The 21,705-nt window shown below is 45.7% G+C and overlaps 1 protein-coding gene and 1 long non-coding RNA gene across 4 annotated transcripts in view; one reads left to right on the forward strand and one right to left on the reverse strand.

The window, feature by feature from the left end:
- LOC133356181 (fos-related antigen 1-like) overlaps positions 1 to 21,705 on the forward strand; it is a 33,536-nt gene that overhangs the window by 5,022 nt on the left and 6,809 nt on the right. Inside the window, exons 1-2 of one of the 2 annotated variants that reach the window (XM_061573561.1) lie at positions 7,781 to 7,964; positions 20,241 to 20,519. In XM_061573561.1, the coding sequence (XP_061429545.1) occupies positions 20,256 to 20,519 (264 nt within the window). In that variant the 5' untranslated portion in view covers positions 7,781 to 7,964; positions 20,241 to 20,255. Of the gene's footprint in view, positions 1 to 7,780; positions 7,965 to 20,240; positions 20,520 to 21,705 lie in introns of those variants that run through there. The other variant, XM_061573559.1, reaches the window with a different exon arrangement.
- LOC133356242 (uncharacterized) lies at positions 720 to 6,610 on the reverse strand. 2 transcript variants are annotated; one of them, XR_009756827.1, is made up of 6 exons: positions 6,409 to 6,610; positions 4,104 to 4,213; positions 3,735 to 3,888; positions 3,016 to 3,058; positions 2,862 to 2,907; positions 720 to 864 (listed from the first exon to the last, which is right to left on the reverse strand). It is a non-coding gene; the product is annotated as an uncharacterized LOC133356242 (long non-coding RNA). The 2 variants fall into 2 exon arrangements; XR_009756826.1 differs by having other exon boundaries at positions 3,016 to 3,888.

Here is a 21,705-nt window from a genome sequence, read left to right on the forward strand (position 1 = left end):
GGAGCGAATGGGCCGTCGCTCAACGCTCTTTGAATGTTTCGATTTGGCATTTTTCCAACATCACAATGTAAATGTACAAACAATCTTTACAGTCATTATCCTATCCGATCAAAGCTTCCCAGAATCGAACGGTCACACGTTTCACATCGACGAAGAAGCCACTTGTTATATTGCGATTATGATTTTGCTATTTCTCGTTTCCCTTATCTGTAATTGTTTATTGTGAGCTCATTTCACCGTGACTTGTTACGTATGTCGGGGAAGCAGTATTGTTGTTTTTTGTTGTTGATGAAACCCGCTTTAAGAGCTTATTGGCTCACAGGGTAATTCAAAATAAACTACAGAATAGAAACGATCATACGCAGTACTTTGTTCTTAACATTCTCCCCAAAGGAGCTTCGTGATTATGTTGTCAGCTGTACAATATCGATGTGTGACCCATTTGTTACCGAAAGGGTCCTTGCCTAATAAACATTAGGCAGTTCACACCAGCATTGGCCAAACTTGACTGCTGACTCGACACTAAATGTTTGAAACCAGTCCCGAGCGTTCTTATATGGCGCTCAAGAGATGAATTGCTCACAACACGCGCTATAAACCCACATTCGTATTGTCTAGAACCAACGCTGTTGATGAGATGTACTCCTATGAGGTCCGTGCGGCTGATGAGTGGTGTAAAAAATATATTTAGTTTTCAGTGGAGACGCAAATAAAGGGGATAAGTGATTATTTATTTTGTTATTCCACATCCTTGGCTCATTGAGAGGCGAGCCATGTTGTAACACGCGCACGGCATTTCAAAGACAGTGTCTCATGCGTAATCGCAATTAAAGTGTCAGAACGCTTTACAGTCATCATCATAGTCTGTGGAGAGAGAGAAAAAAATCAGCAGAGAAGGTTGTCGAACGAAGGAGACACTGGCGTCCACTCTGGGTGGATAACAATTAGAATAATAATTTAGGACAATTTATAGTCACGCTATTTTTTATAGCGTGAGGCTATCAGGAAGGTGCCTCGTTTCACAGGCGCAGTCGTTTCAGAGGTGAGAGTCGGGGGGGGGTGATTCTTCTGCTGTGTGTTTCATCCCAGTTGAGTAAGTTGCAGGTGACTGCTTTTTTTCTTCTAGATTTGAAGTTTTCGTGACTGCAAGGGTCCATACTCTTTGGTTTTTTCGGTGAAGTCACGTAGGTAAAAAATAAATTTAAAATAAATTAAATCACGACATTTCGGAGGCAACACAAGCTTCCGTCTTCAGGTGACACCGTCACAGCAAAATTACTGTATCAGAGAACTCTAAGAGACACGATACTATATACAGGTTAAGGGGGGGGGGTTCTTCCAAGGTCATCAAATTATGACCGTGATCCGTCCGGCACGCAACTTGGCTACGGTATTCGAAAGAGGTCAGGGATATTTTTTTTATGTCCGTAAGTTGAACTTCTTTTGCACCGTACCGCGCTAATCGGAAGTGCGGCGGAAGGACAATAAACTAAAACACAACAAAAAACAAAAAGCAGCTTCTTGGTTCTTTCTGTAAAGTCACGTAGAAGGAAAATAATAAAGTAATAAAATAAAACATAAAATAATTCTCACGACGTTTCGGCCACAGCGCAAGCAGCCGTCTTCAGGTGGAGAACAGGTCTGTCGAGAAGGCAGAGTCTGAACATTCAGACTCTGTCTTCTCGACAGACTCTGCCTTCTCGACAGACCTGTTCTCCACCTGAAAACGGCTGCTTGCGTTGTGGCCGAAACATCGTGAGAATTATTTTATTATGTTTATTTGTATTATTTTATTATTTTCCTTCTACGTGACTTTACCGAAGGAACCAAGAAGATGAATCCCTGCAGTCACGAAAGCTTTAAATCGAAACAAGAAGCAGTTCTAAATAAATGAGCTTTCAGTCTAGATGTAAAAGTGCGAACTGATGTGGAATTTCCACTGTTGGCTTAGAGCCACAAACGGATGCACCCACAACCCCCGGCTCATTTGTGCGTAGTGACACTTCATTTGACTATCGAGTCAAAAGTAAATACATGCTCAAATGATACAAGAGTAGAAAATCCACATTCCTATGGTGAGGGTGAGTTGGTCCATAGTACAGCCATTGTTTGACTTCCCCACAGAGTGGTTATGCATTTTATAGATCGCGGTGGGATGATGGGCTGACTGTGGAATTATACTTTGAAACTTGCACAAAAGGTTCCCATGATGTAGCTGCTCACGCCGAGCTAGAGATGCTCTGATAGTGGCATTGTCGTTGTGCTGTTCGCCTCGTGGCGTTCTCTGGTCTGACACTGGTGAGACGAGGCCCTATAGAAGGCTGTGTCTCTGGTGTAGGCCAGTCAGTTTCAAAGACAATGCATCAAATATTATCAGAGCATGCTTGTTTGCATGCCCACCACATGTACGTGTGGTTAATGCAGACTCGATTCCTTTAAGAAGGTTTCTATTTCGTATTTAAACATCTCAACACCTGCTGTTTCATTGCCAGAAAGGGTAAAACCTATCCTTAATTTTCATACTTTGATACTGTTAAAAAGCTCCCATGATATGACTTTCGAGTACTTGTCGTCAATGGATGCACTCATTTCGAAGACAGCATCACCATCTGAACGAGTTAACCTACAATTAATGGATTAATTTCCACGACTGCCCAATAATGTTTATCCATAATTACCAAATTATGCGAAGCGGATATTTAAAACTCCGTGACATCATTGACGAGTGCAGCTGTCTTGTGTGCCAGCATCAGTACCCATATGATGATCTCAACAATTTAAATGTAAGCTGCCAAAGTGAATTGCAGCATGCAGAGAGCGAGAGAGAGAGAAACTGTGTTTATCCTGTATACAGTACTCACATCGTCTGGGTGTCTTCTTGAAAAAGACAGTGATTCTCTGTGGACCCTAACGTGGTATGAAAGAAAAAGGTCAATGGATGGCAAGGCGTACAAGTGTGTAGGTTTCATAACTTGTGTGCTTAATCTTCGTGGACGAAGCTTCTCGCCGACTTACCGGGCGACACGGATCAAAGTCAGTTTGTCCACGATCAGGGTGCCTAAGCATGAGAGAATACATTTGGCCAACTTTCAAACTCGGTTGGGTCTCATCAGTAAGAGAAGTCATCTTTTGTTCAACCATCGCCCGATGCTATGCCCAGAACAATTGTAACAATCATCGTCGGAAGCCGTGGTCAATCCCCCCGTCTGCTCGCTGATTAATACAATTAAAAGGAAAAGTGTTCCCAATGGAGAGGAACGACGCTTCCGAGAGCCAGGAAGGGGAATAATACTGGCAGACCTCGCCCAACGCGAGGTTACGTTCATGTAAAATGCCGCGTTGGGCAAAACCGCGTTCGACAGATAATATATCTACGAGGTATATATCGGTTTACGTTCCTGGTTCCGAAATAATCACACACCCCCCACCCCGACTCCTCCTCCTTCTTGTTAAACTAATTTTACAAGATTTGCGTCCTTGTTATTGTACTATTGGATGCTGAGTGGCTCTCCATGTCTTATGTGTATGTGTGTGTGCGTGTGTGTGTACGTGTGTGCGTGTGTGTCTGTGTGCGTGTGCTGTATGCATCGTGTGTTAGCGGTAGTGTAGCGGTTAGCGCGCTGCGCTATGAACCTGGCGACCCGGATTCGATTCCCACTGACGGCCAACACCAGTGATGATTATATGAACAGGTCCTGCGCCTCCCCTAGGTCGACTTAGCCTCAAATGAGTACCTGGTGCGGTGTGTAAACATCGCCACTGGGGAGACAAAGGCGGTCTGGCGTGGTGCTGGCCACCCACCCCCTCGTGTACCGTTCCGGCCTTCATAGGTGCTCGCTAACAGCGCTTGCCCCTACAGCGCTGACCGCAACACCACCGCTCCCCCACCTTCCCACACACAAACATACGCACGCAAATACATACACATACAAAAAAACGTACGCAAAAACATACACACGCAAAAACATACTCGCACAAACATAAACATGCACACTTAAAAACATACACACACAAACATACACACACAAAATACACACACACAAACATACAAACATACACACGCAAAAACATATGCACACAGAAAACATACACACAGAACATACCTGAGGTGTGGACTCGAGTCATGTGACTTGGACTCGAGTCAGACTCGAGTCATGAATTTGATGACTTCAGACTCGACTTGGACTTGCATAACAATGACTTTGTCCCACCTCTGGAACATACACACAAAACCATACGCGCACACAAAACCATACGCACACACAAAAGCACACCTGGTGAAGACTGTAAATCGTTAGCGCCGTCGATGTGCTCGGCACCGTACACGGCACCACTCTTCGACGCCGAGGTGAGCGTCTGAAGCAGCGTCCCATCCGCGTGCGCCCGAAACACCGCTGCCACCCCCTCGTGTTCCAGACAACAGACCTCGTAATAAGTGCCGGACTATCCTCGCAGCAAAAGTAGCTACATGTGTAGTAGCTATATGTGTAGTAGCTGCACGTGTAGTAGCTGCACGTGTAGTAGCTGCACGTGTAGTAGCTGCATGTGTAGTAGCTGCACGTGTAGTAGCTGCACGTGTAGTAGCTACGTGTGTAGTAGCTGCACGTGTAGTAGCTACACGTGTAGTAGCTGCTTGTGTAGTAGCTTCATGTGTAGTAGCTATATGTGTAGTAGCTATACGTGTAGTAGCTACATTGTGTAGTAGTTACATGTGTAGTAGTGTAGTAGCTCCTACACATCTAGCTACTACATATGTAGTAGCTATATGTGTAGGAGCTACGGGCCCCGCACTTTCAAGGGCCCCGCGCTAAATGCTTTCAATCGATCAATTCAGGTTCAGTGATTCTGCACTTGCTCTATTACTATAGTACTATACCGCCCATAACTTTTATAAACGACTGGGTGCTAAAGGTTCGCGATTTGTCGTATTATCTGGCTGTATAGCAAATGAAAAAATACAATAACTTTACTATGCAAGTAAAAATTTGTGTTTTAATATTTACGTGTTTTTTTTTATTTAGGGCCCCTTTATATGATAACATTACTACAGGCCTCGCACTAGCTTGATCCGGCACTGCTCGTAATGTGAACCGTGCTTAGCCGAAACGCGCGTTCGATACACCGACGTTGGACAAGGGGTTTAATTGCTTCCCCCTTACGTGGGGCATAAAATAGATAACCTAGAGACGGGGGAAGAGTTTGCTTGGGCAGGACCCATCGCTGCTACGAAAGGATCGTAGACAATGGCTGAAAACTGGTGGCAGATTGGCAGCCAGAGGACAGGAACGTTCCTCCAAGGGGGGGCCCATCGCCATGCGGAGATGGAGTGATGAAATTAGCTCGTGCGTGGGAGCAGGATTAGGTTGTGGCATCGTGGAATTGTATGGCATCGTAATGGCTTGGGGAGGTCTTCATCCAGTAGTGGATTTAGTTGCTGCTGGTGATGATGAAAATCATTTGTCAAGTCGATTGCTTTGTTGAATCAAGTGAGAACTAAACAGACCAGGATAGAGTCTTATTTGCAAGAGTAAACCTAGGTCAGGAGAACGATCGTGATAAACGCATGCTTTTAAATGTGGAGAGAAAAAAAATCGGAGGACCCGGAGAAGAATACACGTGACCACGGGGAGAGAGATATGCAAACTCCAAATTTACAGCAGGCGTCAGGGTCGGGATCATTTGAGGCTGAGTCTACCGCGGGGGCGGCCCAGGACAGGTTCAGATAATTGTCACTGGCGTTGGCCGTGAGCGGGAATCCAATTCGGGTCGCCGGGTGCGTAGCGCAGCGCGCTAACCACTGCGCCCTAACCACTGCGCCACCACTCTCCACTGTCACACAAAAACAAACGATCCCCGTATAGCCTTAACAGACTGTTGGGGCAAGTGTTGTTAGCGAGCACCTACGAAGGTCGGAACGGCACACGAGGTGGTGGGTGGCCAGCACCACGCCCGACCGCCTTCGTCTCCCCAGTGGCGATGTTTACAAGTCGACCTTGGGGAGGCCCAGGACCGGTTCAGATAATCGTCACTGGCGTTGGCCGTGAGTGAGAATCCAATTCGGGTGGTCGGGTTCGTAGCGCAAGCGCGCTAACCACTGCGCCACCGCTCCCCACACAGAGACGGCAACTGTTTTAGGGGGCCATAACGAATTGACTTGGCTCCCTTCCCAGGGAATAGCAACGTAGACTTCGTCTTGGCCCCGTGCTCGCGTCTCCCTTGTACGTTGCGTAAAAGGGAGGCAACCCAAGGCGTCTGTGTAAGGTCACGTTGAATGCAAGCGTAGAGAGATAAAAAAAAACTTCATACGTCTGCATAGGGGGCTATCTCCAACGCGTGCTCGGGTCGTGCCGCGCGTCGTTGTCCGACGTTTCGTTCCGTGCGCCACGGTGGCTGTGAGATGTTAATTACCTCGCCTGGTATACAGGAGGGTCGTGGGTTCGATCGCGACCCTGACGCCTGCTGTATTCGGAGTTTGCGTGTCTCCCTCCCCCATGGCCGCGTGGATTCTTCTCCGGGTTTTCCCTTCACATTTAGAATCAGCATCACGCGTCTAGAGTATTTGGCTGCTATAAATGTCCACGTGATGATGATGATGATAAGCCACTTCGTTGGGCGGTCACTTGTGGCTACGTCGCTTCGAGAAAAATAGCTATGTCGCTCAGTGGGCATTACCTGGTGAAATAAATAAAATATATATACATTTTGATTTAAATCTTTCGTGACTGCAGGGATTCATATTCTTGGTTCTTTCGGTAAAGTCACGTAGAAGGGAAATCATAAAATAATCAAAATATCAAACAATTAAATTCTCACGACGTTTCGACTGCAACACAAGCAATCATCATCAGGTGTGAAATCCACAGCAAGAAAATTAGAAAAAAGTGGCGGTTTTTGCTAACGTCAGAAAAAACCGCCACTTTTTTCAAAATTTCTTGCTGTGGATTTCACACCTGATTATGATTGCTTGTGTTGCAGTCGAAACGTCGTGAGATTTTTATTTTTATTTTTTATTATATCCCTTCTACGTGACTTTACCGAAAGAACCAAAAATATAAATAGTTTACTTTTAAGAGTTTAGTCTTCTCCAGCAACCGAATGGAGGCGGCTCACTCTGCCGTGATCGGCGGGAAACCGCGAGATGCTCGCTTCAGTTTCTGAAGTAGCTCCCAGCACGTGGTGCGAAACGTCGGACACCGTGCCGAGACAACATTCTCGTTCACATGCGCTTGCTACGAGCTTATTCGCAAGCGGCGTTTCACTCGGCCGTCGAGCAAAGACGGTCACCGCATCGCTTTCACAAGTGCTTCTGCGGTCGTCTGGAACGCTCTTCCTTCCGATATTACGAAGACACCGGGAGCTACACACTTTCAAATCCAAATTGAAAACTCATTCATGTAGAACTGCTTTTCGTGTTTAGTTTGTTGTCCACCCCTCCGCACTTCCGATTACCACGGTTTGGCTACGTATGTTGCGAAAGACGTCCAACATGCATACATACATAGCACACTCCCTGGCAGCGTATATGAGGTTATTCATACTCACGTACTGCATCAGCATCGAGCGTGGGGGACACTCGACAGAGATTACAATAAATACGTAAGCGGGTGAGGCATCCGTTTAGCGACCACGGTCCCACGCGCGCATTCGAGACATCGAGCGACTGATGAGCTCTGCTGGAGCGATGCGTTCACAGCGACGTTCGTGCCTCTGGCTTTGACTTCACTGGGAGTCGTATGCGGGGAGCATTGCAGCCACGCCAAGGTGGGAGTCCTCCCGAATAGATGCGTCGTTAAACCCGCCACCACCCGACACAGCCAACCAGTAAGGGTAGTCACGTAAACAGAACGTGGCCAATTCGTCACTAGTACAGCAACACCGGTTGTGTGTTGGAGCGCCAAGCCACAACATTTACAAACTGAGCACGACGTTTCGCCAGTAATTACAAGCAGCTTCATCAGGCGACGGTAAGGCGACAGCCTCCGGGCGATTTGGTTTCCGACAGTGTCTGCTTTGATAACGGATGCGCGTTGAGTCATCATTTGTCGTCGAATCAGAATGAGGACATTTATGTCAGCTGCAGGAGGAATCCGATGAGCCGTGAAGCTCTCGATGCTCACAGATGTCCAGTGTGGGCGGGTCAAGCTCGTGGTGCAGCTGCACCGTGCGAATACCACGCCACGGGCTATTCAGCATGCACAGATGTCCAGGGGATCTTTATCTGTGTGCGAGTCTGTGTCTCTGTGTATCGATGTGTCTGTGCTAGGCGCTACTCGCTGACAACAGCACTTGCCCCGGCGGTCCGTTGAAGGCTACCTCGGTGATCTTTGTCTCTATCTGTGTGTGAGTCTGGGTCTATGAGTGTCTCTGTCTCTGTGTATCGATGTGTTTGTGCTAGGCGCTACTCGCTAACAACAGCACTTGCCCCGGCAGTCCGTTGAAGGCTACCTCGGTGATCTTTGTCTCTATCTGTGTGTGAGTCTGGGTCTATGAGTGTCTCTGTCTCTGTGTATCGATGTGTCTGTGCTAGGCGCTACTCGCTAAGAACAGCACTTGCCCGGCAGTCCGTTGAAGGCTACCTCGGTGATCTTTGTCTCTATCTGTGTGTGAGTCTGTGTCTATGAGTGTCTCTGTCTCTGTGTATCGATGTGTCTGTGCTAGGCGCTACTCGCTAAGAACAGCACTTGCCCGGCAGTCCGTTGAAGGCTACCTCGGTGATCTTTGTCTCTATCTGTGTGTGAGTCTGTGTCTGTGCGTGTCTCTGTGTATCGACGTGGCTGTGCTAGGCGCTACTCGCTAACCAACAGCACTTGCCCCGGCAGTCCGTTGAAGGCTACCTCGGGTGATCTTTGTCTCTATCTGTGTGAAATATAACACTGTGTAACCAAAACATTTTTTGTTGCTGGATGAGTGTTATTTTCTAATTGCGTATGCCTCAAAAGTACAGAAAATTGCTATTATTCCCAACAAATCTAAATTTGAAGTTTTCGTGACTGCAGGGATCCATATTCTTTGGTTCTTTCGGTAAAGTCACGTAGGTATAAAATAAAATACATTAAATCACGACTTTTTTTTTGCCCACTTCAGAAATTGTTTCTTGCTGTGGTTGTCCCACCTGATGACGGACGCTTGTGTTGCGCCCGAAACGTCGTGATTTAATTTATTTTATTTTACACCTACGTGACTTTACCGACAGAACCAAGGAGTATGATTCCCAACAAACTTTGCCTTTGTGACCAGGACAGTGATATTTTGAAATGTACCTACAATATTTTCAATGAGAACACGTGCTCATTGTCTCTTTCATTCACATTAAGTCCTGGTCACGAAAGCACAAGTTTGTGGGGAATAATAGCCATTTGCTATACTTTTGAGGCATACGCAATTATAAAATAACACTTAGTACCCAGGTACAACAATCGTGTTATATAGCGTAATAGCTGTTCGTTAATTGCCGTTTGCCAAGCTTCGCATTGCACTGACGAACCCGATTTCACTTGAGCGCTTCGTTCAAATGAACGAGCGGTCAAGTCGAAGGTGATGTCCTGCTCAAGTGAGCGTTGAGGCGGTGCCCGCGCACTGTTTACAGCCCTGAGGCAAGTGCTGGAAATTCCACATTCCCACGACGGGGGTTGAACCTATCCACAGGGCAAACGCGGCTGACTGCCGCACAAAGTAGTGCTCGTTTTTAACCAACCCCAGCGGGATGATGATAGGTTGATGATGATGATGATGATGAATGATAATTCTAGATTTGAAGCTTTCGTGACTGCAAGGATTCATATTCTTAGGTTTTGTCGGTAAAGTCACGTAGGTAAAAAATTAAAATTAATAAAAGTAAAATAAAATAAAAATCACGACGTTTCGGAGGCAACACAAGCTTCCGTCTTCAGGTGGAACCGTCACAGCCACGACAGCTGTATCAAGTAGATGAGAGATTACAAGAGCTACCACTCCGTATATATAATGGTTGAAGAGGGGAAGGGCCAAGTACGGCACACTTTTTATTAATATGGTAAGGTGAGGCTTAAGACTAACAATAGACTGCATAACAAAAGACTGAGCCTTTGTTATGGAGAGGTACGGTTTGTGACTACGCCTAGCATACATAACAAAAGTGTGAAAAAATAAAAAACTAAACCTGGTAAACAAAACTGGCTGTCTATCAATAACCTGTAATAGTTGTCTGTCAAATAAGATGGTTACCATACATAGCAGGCGTGACCAAAAAGATCTCCAAAATTCTAAACAAACATAAGATCCAAGTCCGATTCAGTACGGTGCATAAAATCCGTGATCTGATTCCATCTGTGAAGGATGTCGTTCCTGACTTACAGTATCCTGGAGTCTACAAATTGAGTTGCAGTTGTGGTGATTGCTACATTGGAGAAACGAAACGTCATGTTTCTGATCGTGTCCGCGAGCACAAGTCAGATCTGAAACACGCCAGAACTGATTCTTCGGCCGTTGCCGATCATTGCTACAACTTTGTGGGCTCTCATGAAATTGTCTTTTCCGAGACCAAGGTGCTCTGCAAACCTCCTGGCTACCATCAAAGGTTTGTACACGAAGCCATACAAATATACAAACACAGACATAATTTCAACCGTGATGATGGTTACAAACTGAGTAATCATTGGAAAAATTTGATTAACCATGCACAAAAGATTTAACTACACTTATTTGGACCATCTTATTTGACAGACAACTATTACAGGTTATTGATAGACAGCCAGTCTTGTTTTACCAGGTTTAGTTTTTTCTTTTTTCACACTTTTGTTATGTAGGCTAGGCGTAGTCACAAACCGTACCTCTCCATAACAAAGGCTCAGTCTTTTGTTATGCAGTCTATTCTTAGTCTTAAGCCTCACCTTACCATATTAATAAAAAGTGTGCCGTACTTGGCCCTTCCCCTCTTCAACCATTATATATACGGAGTGGTAGCTCTTGTAATCTCTCATTTACTTGATACAGCTGTCGTGGCTGTGACGGTTCCACCTGAAGACGGAAGCTTGTGTTGCCTCCGAAACGTCGTGATTTTTATTTTATTTTACTTTTATAAATTTTAATTTTTTACCTACGTGACTTTACCGACAAAACCTAAGAAGATGAATGATAAGTTGATGATGATAGGTTGCTGATGATGAATTATAAATTGATGATGATAGGTTGATGAGGATGATGATTGATAAGTTGATGAGGATGATTATTGATGAGGATGATGATTGATAAGTTGATGATGATAGGTTGATGATGATAGTTTTATGATGATGAACGATAGGTTGATGATGACTCCTTGTAAAAAAAAGGTGTCAGTTTGTTGCCAGATAGAAGGGTAAAAAACCAATTATCATATTTTTACTGGCAAATGAGGTTGCAATGGTGATGATAGGTTGATGATGATAGTTCGACTTTACCCCAAACCAGGATCTGGACTCCGCAAGCCTTCCATACGCAATCCGCTCGCTCTACCAGCTGTGCCACTTGGCCAGATCTGCACTATAATTATATTAATTATATTTTACTCTTCGGTTCTTTCGGTAAAGTCACGTAGGTATAAAATTAAACAAAAATAAATCACGACGTTTGTGTTGCGCCTGAAACGTCGTGATTTATTTTATATTTTATTTTATACCTACGTGACTTTACCGAAAGAACCAAAGAGTATGAATTCCTGCAGTCACGAAAGCTTTAAATCAAGATTAATATCTTATATTCATGATAATTATATTAATTATATTAATATAATACTATTTTTAAATTGTAATATAATTACATGATATTATTTTAATATAATATAATTAATTACATTACACTAATATACATTATATTATAATTAAATTAAATGCATTACTTATATTTATTTTCACGAATCATATTATATTCATTGTATTCAATCGACCCAGCTACCAGCTGCGTGCGTTGACTGCTGCGTTTTCACCGCCGGGTGTTCACTGCTGCGCGTGTTCACCGCTGCTCATTGAAAGGTTTCGTCATCAGCGCAATCGGCATTACCGAGTTCAGTTTGAACACGCAGTAAGGGCTTTCGCGACCAATATTATACGAAATCAAGGAGGGGGGGGGGGGGGTTGGGTTAGATCGCGTAAAGTATAAAAGTGCCGTCAACCTGACACCACCGCCCGACACAGGCAATCGGTGTGTGTTGTCACGTGATCAAAACTTGCCGATTAGTTCCTGCTTCAGCACAGCGGTTGTTGTTGTTGGAGAGCGAATCCACAACCAGCTTCATCAGCTTCATCAGCTGGTTGTGGAAGAAGACTCCAAAGCACCGTGATTTCATCTTCTTGGTTCTTTCGGTAAAGTCACGTGACTTTACCGAAAAAACCAAGAAGATTAATCCCTGCAGTCACGAAAGCTTTAAATCGAAATTTCACCGTGATCTCCTTCTTGTTCTAGATTTGAAGCTTTCGTGACCGCAAGGATTCATACTCTTAGGTTTTTTCGGTAAAGTCACGTAGGTAAAAAATAAATAATATAAATAAACAATAAATAATAATAGAAGAAATAATAGAAATAAAATAATAAATCACGACGTTTCGGAGGCAACACAAGCTTCCGTCTTCAGGTGGCATCTCTTGAGGAAGGCCAGCGTATCGAGAAGCTGTGACTTCTTGTCTCGTTGTCTGTTAAAAACTCTAACAGATAGGTGAAATTCCTCCTCGTATATCACGTCTTTCCGGCACACCGAGACACACGGTCGGCATCTGTCAGCCACATCTTCTACGCGTCGGTGACTTGCGGACACACACGAGATGCACAGGGCTGTGACCCCCCCCCAACCACCACGCGAGCTGGCCCCTTTGTGGAACACAATAACTGCTTTGCCAAAACATTGGGATGTTAAAAAGTTATTCGGTGATTTTTGTTTTCGTCGTCGTTGTTGTTGTTGTACTCTGCTATTGAACTTCGGGCACGAAGCAGTTCGTGTTCTTGCGGCGGATTCGCCGAGAATTGTCATCCTCCTACACCTGTCAGGTGGCCAGCACGCATTAGGGCAGAAACAGAGCATTAATATCATTATCAGTATTATCATTATTAGTATTGTCATAATTAGTATCATTATAAGTATCATTATTATCATTATTCTAATTCGTATTATTACTATAAATGTTCTTTTCATTTTCATTATTATCATCAGTATTATCATTATTATTTTCATTGTTATCATTATTGTTTTCCTTATCAGTATCATCGTCATTGTTATCATTGTTATCGCCATCATTACGTGGCGATGCCACTGTGGTGTAGTGGTCGGTGCACAGCACTTGGCAATGCAGAGGTCGCCGGTTCGATTCCGTCTCGTGGCGCGGCAATTTAAACGACGACGCAGGTTTCTTAACCCACTGCCTCTACCCCACACGGCAGCGCAGAATGGGTTCCTCTGGGTTAGTCGACAGGCAATGTCGCGTGTTGTGTGTTGTGGGTTGAAGCTAAAGTTGTGTGTGCTCTACAGTGGCGTGAGCTGCAACAGCGGCGTATTCACAAACACGCAACAATGTCGTGCACTCCGTGTACGCAAACACGCAAGCGCCGAAATAAGAGTGAAGGTATATCCGCGATCAGAAAGAGTAAAATATGTGAACGTTGTTGTGGCCTGCGGTGGCTGGGAGGGCTCACGTGAACCCATTGCGTTCAAAATTTAACAGGGTGCATCAAAAGATGTTAACGCTTATATGGGACTATCGTTCTTAAATGGGAAAAGAACGGATAATAACTCCCCTAACGTGATAACAAATGTATTGTTAATAGCTTCAATAAGTCAAAGAGTCTCCCACTTGTTCGCCGTCATTGTCAACGTACGTACGCCTGGAATCTTCTCCAGGTGTTGTTGTTGCAAAATCTCAGAAGCGTTAACATATGTTTTTGAACCACTATCTATATACTCTCCAACCTCCATCAATCAGTGCACACGTGATTAGAGATGGAGGTGGCCTAAGATTATGATTTCAAAGGGCAGAGGTGCAGCCCTGCAATTTCCTGCTCAGCGCTACTGCTAGCGGAAGTCCCTCCTGCAGAGAAACCCCTCTCGAGAGTAATTTGGTCTACTCCTCCACGCTGGAAGCGGTGGTCATACCCTCGCTTCGTGCCCCACCATCCGTACGTATGATGCGCCCGATCAACTGTACAATGTTGCACTTCTTCTTGGTTCTTTCGGTAAAGTCCTGTTCTTCACCTGAGGACGGCTGCTTGTGTAGTGGCCGAAACGTCGTGAGAATTATTTTATGATGTTTCATTTTTATTATTTTATTATTTCCATTCTACGTGACTTTACCGAAAGAACCAAGAAGCTGAATCCCTGCAGTCACGAAAGCTTTAAATCGAAATGTTGAACTTCTTACGCGCCGTACGTAGCCAACCGCGCTAATTTGAGGTGCGGGAACCTATGCTGTGTGGACAGGTGGGAGGGCGAAGGGGGGGAGAGATTTAATAAACTTGCACCATCAACTACCAATGCTCTTGATTACAAGTTGAATATTCTGGACATCTGTAAAAAACTAAAACGAAAAGAGCTTCAGAGCTCATCGGATTCCTCCGGTCTAAATGAAGCTTCTGTATCCCGATAGGTATGGTCTGTGGAAAATGTGCCAATCGTACACGGAATGCCGTGCGGGTCTCCGTGGGGTACAAATGTAGCAGCGTAGAAGTTACGACACAGCACAACGATAAATTTTGCCTGCGTTACCTTCCGTCTCGCGGCTGCCCGTGACCGCTTGTCCACGCGCGTAAGCGTCTGCCCATCCAGGCACAGTAATTAGGTTTTTACCCTTCATGTGGTCCAACACCAATGGAGACTAGGCTCTAAGAAAAGCTGTCTCGGGTGTGGACCAATCAACTTCAAGGACAGTGCATATCATTATCAGAGTTAAATTCCTCTTCATATGCAAATTCCTTTGTCAAGGCGCTCTTCCCCCTCCAACCCAGCTTAAATATACACTGCCAAGCCTGGTGGTGTTCATTCAGACGCTGTCTTTCCGACAGACCTGTTCTTCACCTGAGGACGGCTGCTTGCGTTGTGGCCGAAACGTCGTGAGAATTATTTTATTATGTTTTATTTTTATTATTTGATTATTTCCCTTCTACGTGACTTTACCGAAAGAACCAAGAAGATGAATCCCTGCAGTCACGAAAGCTTTAAATCGAAAATTATCAGAGTTGTTTCTATTTGTTTGCATTTTGACTGCTTGTGTTGTGGTTATTGCAAACATGCATATAAAGGTGTCAGTTTTGTACCAGTTGAAAGGGTAACAACACATTACTCTATTTTGCCACTGGTAAAGGAGATGTCTCATAGCATCCAGGCATAGTCGAGACTCAGCTCGGAGCGAGCGCTCAGAGATCCGGCGAGAATCGGGTGCATTCCCTGCGGTTTGGTCATCGGCTGTGAGGAAGTTGCATCCTGTCGTACCGACGCGCTGCCAAGCTCACTACACCAGACAAACTGAGGGCTTTGTACCCACGGGGCGCCTGACATTGACCAGGGCGCCTGCCTGGACAAGCCTCGCTGACATGGCCTGACAGCCAATATTAACCGATGTTATTCCTTCGCAAGCAAGCATCGGGCAAGGCTTGTCACGTGACTTTCGACCAACTCGCTTCGCCGTGATGCAGAGCGATGCTGCGAAGCGTATTGATTCGTTGAATGAATGGAAAAGCTGATAAGAAATGGCATTGCTAGTTTTTTTACTGAAGAATTCACCTTAACCTGCATCTATACGTGACGTCTTGCTTCGTGTGAACATTGAGGGATTGATGCTCATCTCCTGTTAACAGCCCTGAGCCAGTGGTAGAAATTCCTAAGTCCGATGGCAGGGGGTGAGTCTGTCCATAGAACAACCACTGTTGACTTCCCCACAATGTGGTACTGGTTTTATCGACCCAGGAAGGATGATGGGCGCCACTGTGGTGCGATGTTAATGACCTCACCGAGTATACAGGTGGTCGTGGGTTCGAGGTTATTGGGTTCGATCCCAACCCTGACACCTGTTGTATATTTGGAGTTTGCGTGTCTCCCTCCCCGTGACTGCGTGGATTTTTTTCCAGGGCCCAGCGGTTTTTACCTCCACATTTAGAATGAACGTCGCGTCGCGCCTTTAGAATATTATGTGCTGCCTGAAATTTCCACGCCATGATAAGCGAATTTGTTGAGCTATCATTTCGTGTGGCCAGGTCGCTTCTGAAAAAGAGTGAGACACCTCAGTGTACCTTACCATGATGAGATAAAAAACACATTCCTGCGGAGGGAGCTGGTAGGAACGTTGGGTTGCTCGGTCAATGGCCAGGGTCAACGGCGGCGTGGTGTATTCCGCAAATATGCCCGACTGTGAGGGCGGGCACAAGCCGGCGTGAGTAGGTTAAACGTTGAGTTTTATAAGGACACCACGGGGTGACCAGCCCCTCCCCACCCAGCCCCACCCCTCCCACCCCCCACCCAGCCCCACCCTCCCCACCCAGCCCCTCCCCACCCTCCCCACCCAGCCCCTCCCCACCCTCTCCACCCAGCCCCACCCTCCCCACCCAGCCCCTCCCCACCCTCCCCTCCCCACCCAGCCTCTCCCTCCCCACCAGCCCCTCCCTGCATGACGGACGGACACAATAATCCCCTGTGGGCTGGTGTAACTAGGAGGTTCCTACCAGTAAAAGTTTTAATCTTGACTTAAAGCGTTCGTGACTGCAGGAATTCATATTTATGGGTCTTTCGGTAAAGTCACGTAGAAAGGTTCAAAAAACATATCTACTTTAGGTTCAAAGAACCTATCTACGTGACTTTACCGAAAGACCCAAGAATAAAAAGATTTTCGTTTTTAATGGGTTGAGTCGACCCCAAACAGGCGTTGAACTCACGACCTTTCTGATCGCGAGCCTCTTGCTCTACCACTGAGCCGATTGCAACGTAAAACTCACGCGATAATCGTTTTTTCACGTTTTTCTAAACGTCTTCACGGTCGTATTCTCTTCAAAGTTGTATTTCCTGACAACACGTTTATGAAGTAACAACCTCAGTATTTGCAGTACTGTATAAGTTACGAGTAAATGAATATCAAATGTTTACTCAGTGTTTGCCAAATGGCGTTTTGGTACAATTGACAAGACAGTGCGGTGATTACATGATGTAATATTTTTTAGGAGCAAAACCCTCTTTGACTTAATGAGAATTCCGTGTGATTGACAGTGTGGGCATTGATTCGTTAATTTACTTTGTCGGTTAGGCCACGGTGGGATGCGGCCAAAGTTATGTCACAGCACCCGGGCGCAGCCAAACAAAGTTTAATTGTTACTTGTGTAGTGAGTTCAAGGAGACGTAGACGACGTAGTCAGAGACACACTTATTTATTTACACACTGGGGGAATAACACAGCTCTTGAAGGGGTAGCGGCCCCTTCACCCGTCTAACAGGGAGACAACCTTAGCGCTAGCCCGGCTAGTCTGCTCCCGGGTCCTCCACTAGAGAGTTAGGGGAGGCTAGCTGCTCTGGTCAAGCTCGGATCTCGGCACCCTTAGCCAATCAGACCGGCTCTTACAAGAGCATAGGCTCTGGGCTCTCAGGGCCACGCCACTGGCTTGCCCTGGTCGGTCCTTAGAAGGACAGCGAGCCAGGGGAGTCCCAGGGCCTATTCTGCTGGCCTTCGATCTTCGCTGGTTAAGCTCCGACACTCGACCCCGAGCCCCCCGGCTCCCCGCCTTATATAGCAACTCCCCCCCGAGGGGTGGGGCTGTGGGGGATCACAGCGCCACCACAGCCCCCCAAGGCTAACCGTTGCGGACGTGGATGTAGGCACCCTTACGCGTGCGGGCGCAACCACCCCTTGTGTGTTTGTTTGCCCACCCGTAACACCCCTACACTTGTACAGAATCAGAATCAGACTATTTTTGTTTCCGCCCCCCCCCCCCCCCAGCAAAGCCCGCTAAGCCGAGAAGCTAATTTCTCAGTGGCGTCTCTCGGCAGGCAGGCAACGTCAAAGTATTCCGCAGTTACAGATTTTAATTTTTTAAACAGACAAACTTAATGAGAGCAATTATATTCTGTTGGTCTTTCGATAAAGTCACGTAGATAGGTTACAAAACACTGTACAAAAAGCTACGACGTTTCGATTGCAACACAAGCAGTCGTCATCATGTACGTCTCTATCTCTATGTATCTCTGTGATATCTGTCTCTGCTTATATGTCTGTTTATATGTCTCTGGTTCTGTGTTTTATCTCTCTCTCAAATTTAGCATTCTCAGGAAGAACGTAATCAACCAGGTAGGGTGTTGACTGCTATGTTATCCGACTCTCTGTTGGATTACATTACATTTCTAAGTATACTAGATTTGTGTTTCTATTTCATTTATACCTGATGATGATTGCTTGTGTTGCAATCGAAACGTCGTATGCTAGTATTTAATTCCTGCAGTCACGAAAGCTCCAAATTAAGTGGGGGTTTGCCTCTCAAGGCAAACTGTTTATAAACAGTTTATAAACAGAAAGACCCAAATAATATGAATTCCTGCAGTCACGAAAGCTTTAAGTCGAGAGCAATTATGTTGTAAAATTACATGATTTAGCGTGACACCCAAATATGTAACGCCTTACAACTTGAAATCAGCCAGAGTCGGTAGATAGATTCAAGTCTGCTTTGAAACCCATCTCTTTAAAGTGGCTTTAATTTTGGGATCCTATGATGGAATGCGCATTATACATTTGAATGATTATTCTAAGAGAGTCTGTTTACATGAGAACAGAGATGGCAGAATGGAGATGCCAAGAGACGAAGCTAGGGTGGTTCCAAACACTTTGGGGCAGCTTCGTGAACTACTTTTGATCCAAATTGTGCGTGAAATATGGGAATGATCAATAGACAAGCGTTTTAACGCAACGATTACACTGGCCAACACACTTTTTCTGGCATAAGGTATTCCAACGGTTTTAAAGTAATGTTGGGGTGCTGATTCCAAATCTGGCATCAGTTTTTGTCTATCACATCAGGTTTTTGAGATATCAAATATTGCATTTTCAATAAAATTGCAGAAGAAAATATTAAATAAATGTGGATATCTACATAAAATGATATTTTAAACACACTATCTTAAAATACAGCACCATATTTTAACACTAAAACAGTCACTGACTCGCAACAACTTGCAATCATAAGTGACAGAGTTAATTTCGGATAAAATCAATGAAAATGGGGTATGCCGATAGCATAAAAATGAGATGTGATAGAGCAAATCTGAGATCAGATTTGGAATCAGCACCCTGAAATTAGTCTAAAACAGCTGCAAAAGTCCAGGCCAGAAAATTTTTTTTGTTGTTGACCAGTGCTATTCTTATTTCAGCTCAACAACAGGTTGAAGAATAATTCTTGCCACCAAATGTAGCAGTGAGCTGCGGCATTTTGCTGCAAACTGCGCCAAACATCTTCAGAACATACAAATCAGGACAGGAAGTCGGGACGACACTGGCATGACACTGACTTCCCAACTTCTGTCTTGAAGGTGGCACTGCTAAAATTAATACCTCTTTCTGACAAGTCTTGAGTGCTGTAAAGGAAGGTTCTGGCCATAGGAATGTGGAATTTCCACCGCCTGTTCGGGACCACCCAAACACGCCGAGAACGCATTGACTCCTGCTTTCGCAACGGCCCACGACTGAGCCACATCAGTCGCGGATAGAAACCGCGCAACGGTTCCGGTTTGCGAATTCAGTTGCACGCAACCCGCTTGCGCAACCGGTTGCTCAGGCGTGGCGTAACGCCGAGATGAGCACGGTTGGCTACGTACGGTGCGAAACGGCCCAGGCCATCGGAATGTGGAATTTTCTCCGCTTGTTCGGGACCACCCAACGCATCGAGAACGCATTGACTCCTGCCTTTGCTATGATCCACCACTGAGCCTTGGCTCCTCCCACCTTCAACCAGTATCTATATACAAGGACTGTTTTCTTGGAATTTCTCTTACTTGATACAGCTATCGTGCTGTGACGGTTCCACCTGAAGACGGAAGCTTGTGTTGCCTCCGAAACGTCGTGATTATTATTTTATTTTTATTTTACTTTTATTCATTTTAATTTTTTACGTACGTGACTTTACCGAAAAAGAATATGAATCCTTGCAGTCACGAAAGCTTCAAATCTAGAATCGATGTTTCCAAGTTGCGACCCGCTTGCGCAACCGGTTTCTCCGGCGAGGCGTAACGCCGACCCCTCCACTTCTCCCTCTTTGTCTCTCTCTCTCTCGCCGTGCAGGACTTCGTGTCGGAGATGCTCGCCGTCGGCGGCTGCCCTCGCGACCGCCTCCCGTGGCCTCACCAGGAGGCCCGACTCGATTACCTGCCTCGTGGGGGCTACCACGGCCTGCACGCGATGCCCCCATCATGTCCTGCCCACCGGCCACGCTGCCCCTCTGCGCCCGCGCCCTGCCACCTCGCGCCCCCCTCCTACGCGCTGCCCGCTGGGATGTCGTCCGTCGCTCAGTCGAGAGCCGGGGTCATACGCATGGTGGGGCGAAGAGTCAAGGACGAAATGGTGAGTGGGTGGGTGTGCGCGTGCACGTGCGTGCGTGTGTCTTGTCAGTAACACACACGGTGGTGTCGTGGGGGGCATATTGGGAGAGAGGGGGGGAGTATCCTCCCCCCCCCTCCCCCAATGTAACCACCACTGAATATGTATATATACTATGTTAAGAATGTACTGAACTTCTTTAAATCTGCTTTTTGTGTTTCATTTGTTGTCCTTCCCCCGCAACCTCCGACTAGCACGTTTGGCAACATACGGTGTGAAAGAAGTTCAACACACACACACTTTATGTTTAGTTTGTTATCCATTCCCCCCCCCGCACCTCCAATTGGCACGGTTCCATACTACGGCGCAAAAGAAGTTCCACATACATACGTACAGCTTTGACGTGTTAAACAAAGACGACCGGTGTCCTATCCACTCGGCTACAGCTCCTCCACACCAGAGCAGCTGCGTTTTTCCTCCTTAATATCTGACGTGTGGTCTGAACTAGGGCTGAACGATTAATCGATTTCAAATCGAAATCGCAATTTGAAACAATGCTATTAGCAAATCGCAAAGGCTGCGATTTTGAGCGATTTTTTTTACTTAGCAATTGTTCTATGTTTGATTGCTGTATTTCAGTTAAAAAAAATAATAAATACATGTTGGACCCATATCTAACAGAGAGGGCCCTTGCCAATAAACACCTGGCAGTTCACCGGTATCAGTTTAAGGGAGGCTGGCTCTGCTGATGAGTGTCGAAACTGGTCCAGAGTTCGATTGTGTATGAAGCCAACGCTGCTGAAAAGTTCACTCCTCGAAAACCGCGTCGTGGCCAATGCGGCGTGTAAAAAGATAGATTTTTTTAAATCTAAAAAATAATACTGAATCCCTTGAAGCGGCATTAACATTCTTATTAGGCGTATAACTCTTCTTCGATTAAAATTGGTTATCCTAACGGGTCAGTTATCTGGTTGAACAAGACACACATTATTAATTCGTGAGCACTGTCCATGACAGGGGCCAGATTTCCACAGGGCAACTGCTCTATTACATTTTCGCACACGAGGTACTCAATTTATTAACCACAGATTCCTGATGGGCTGAGTCATCGCCTTGCGAGGATTTGAACTCGCAACGCTCATACTGTGGGCATCCGCGTTCTGACCACAATGCCACTCGCCAGGATTTTTATGAAAGTACTGGATTCTCG

This window comes from Lethenteron reissneri, chromosome 53, assembly GCF_015708825.2.
Source record: "Lethenteron reissneri isolate LAM-NWPU_2019-01 chromosome 53, ASM1570882v1, whole genome shotgun sequence".
Classification (NCBI taxonomy): domain Eukaryota; kingdom Metazoa; phylum Chordata; class Hyperoartia; order Petromyzontiformes; family Petromyzontidae; genus Lethenteron; species Lethenteron reissneri.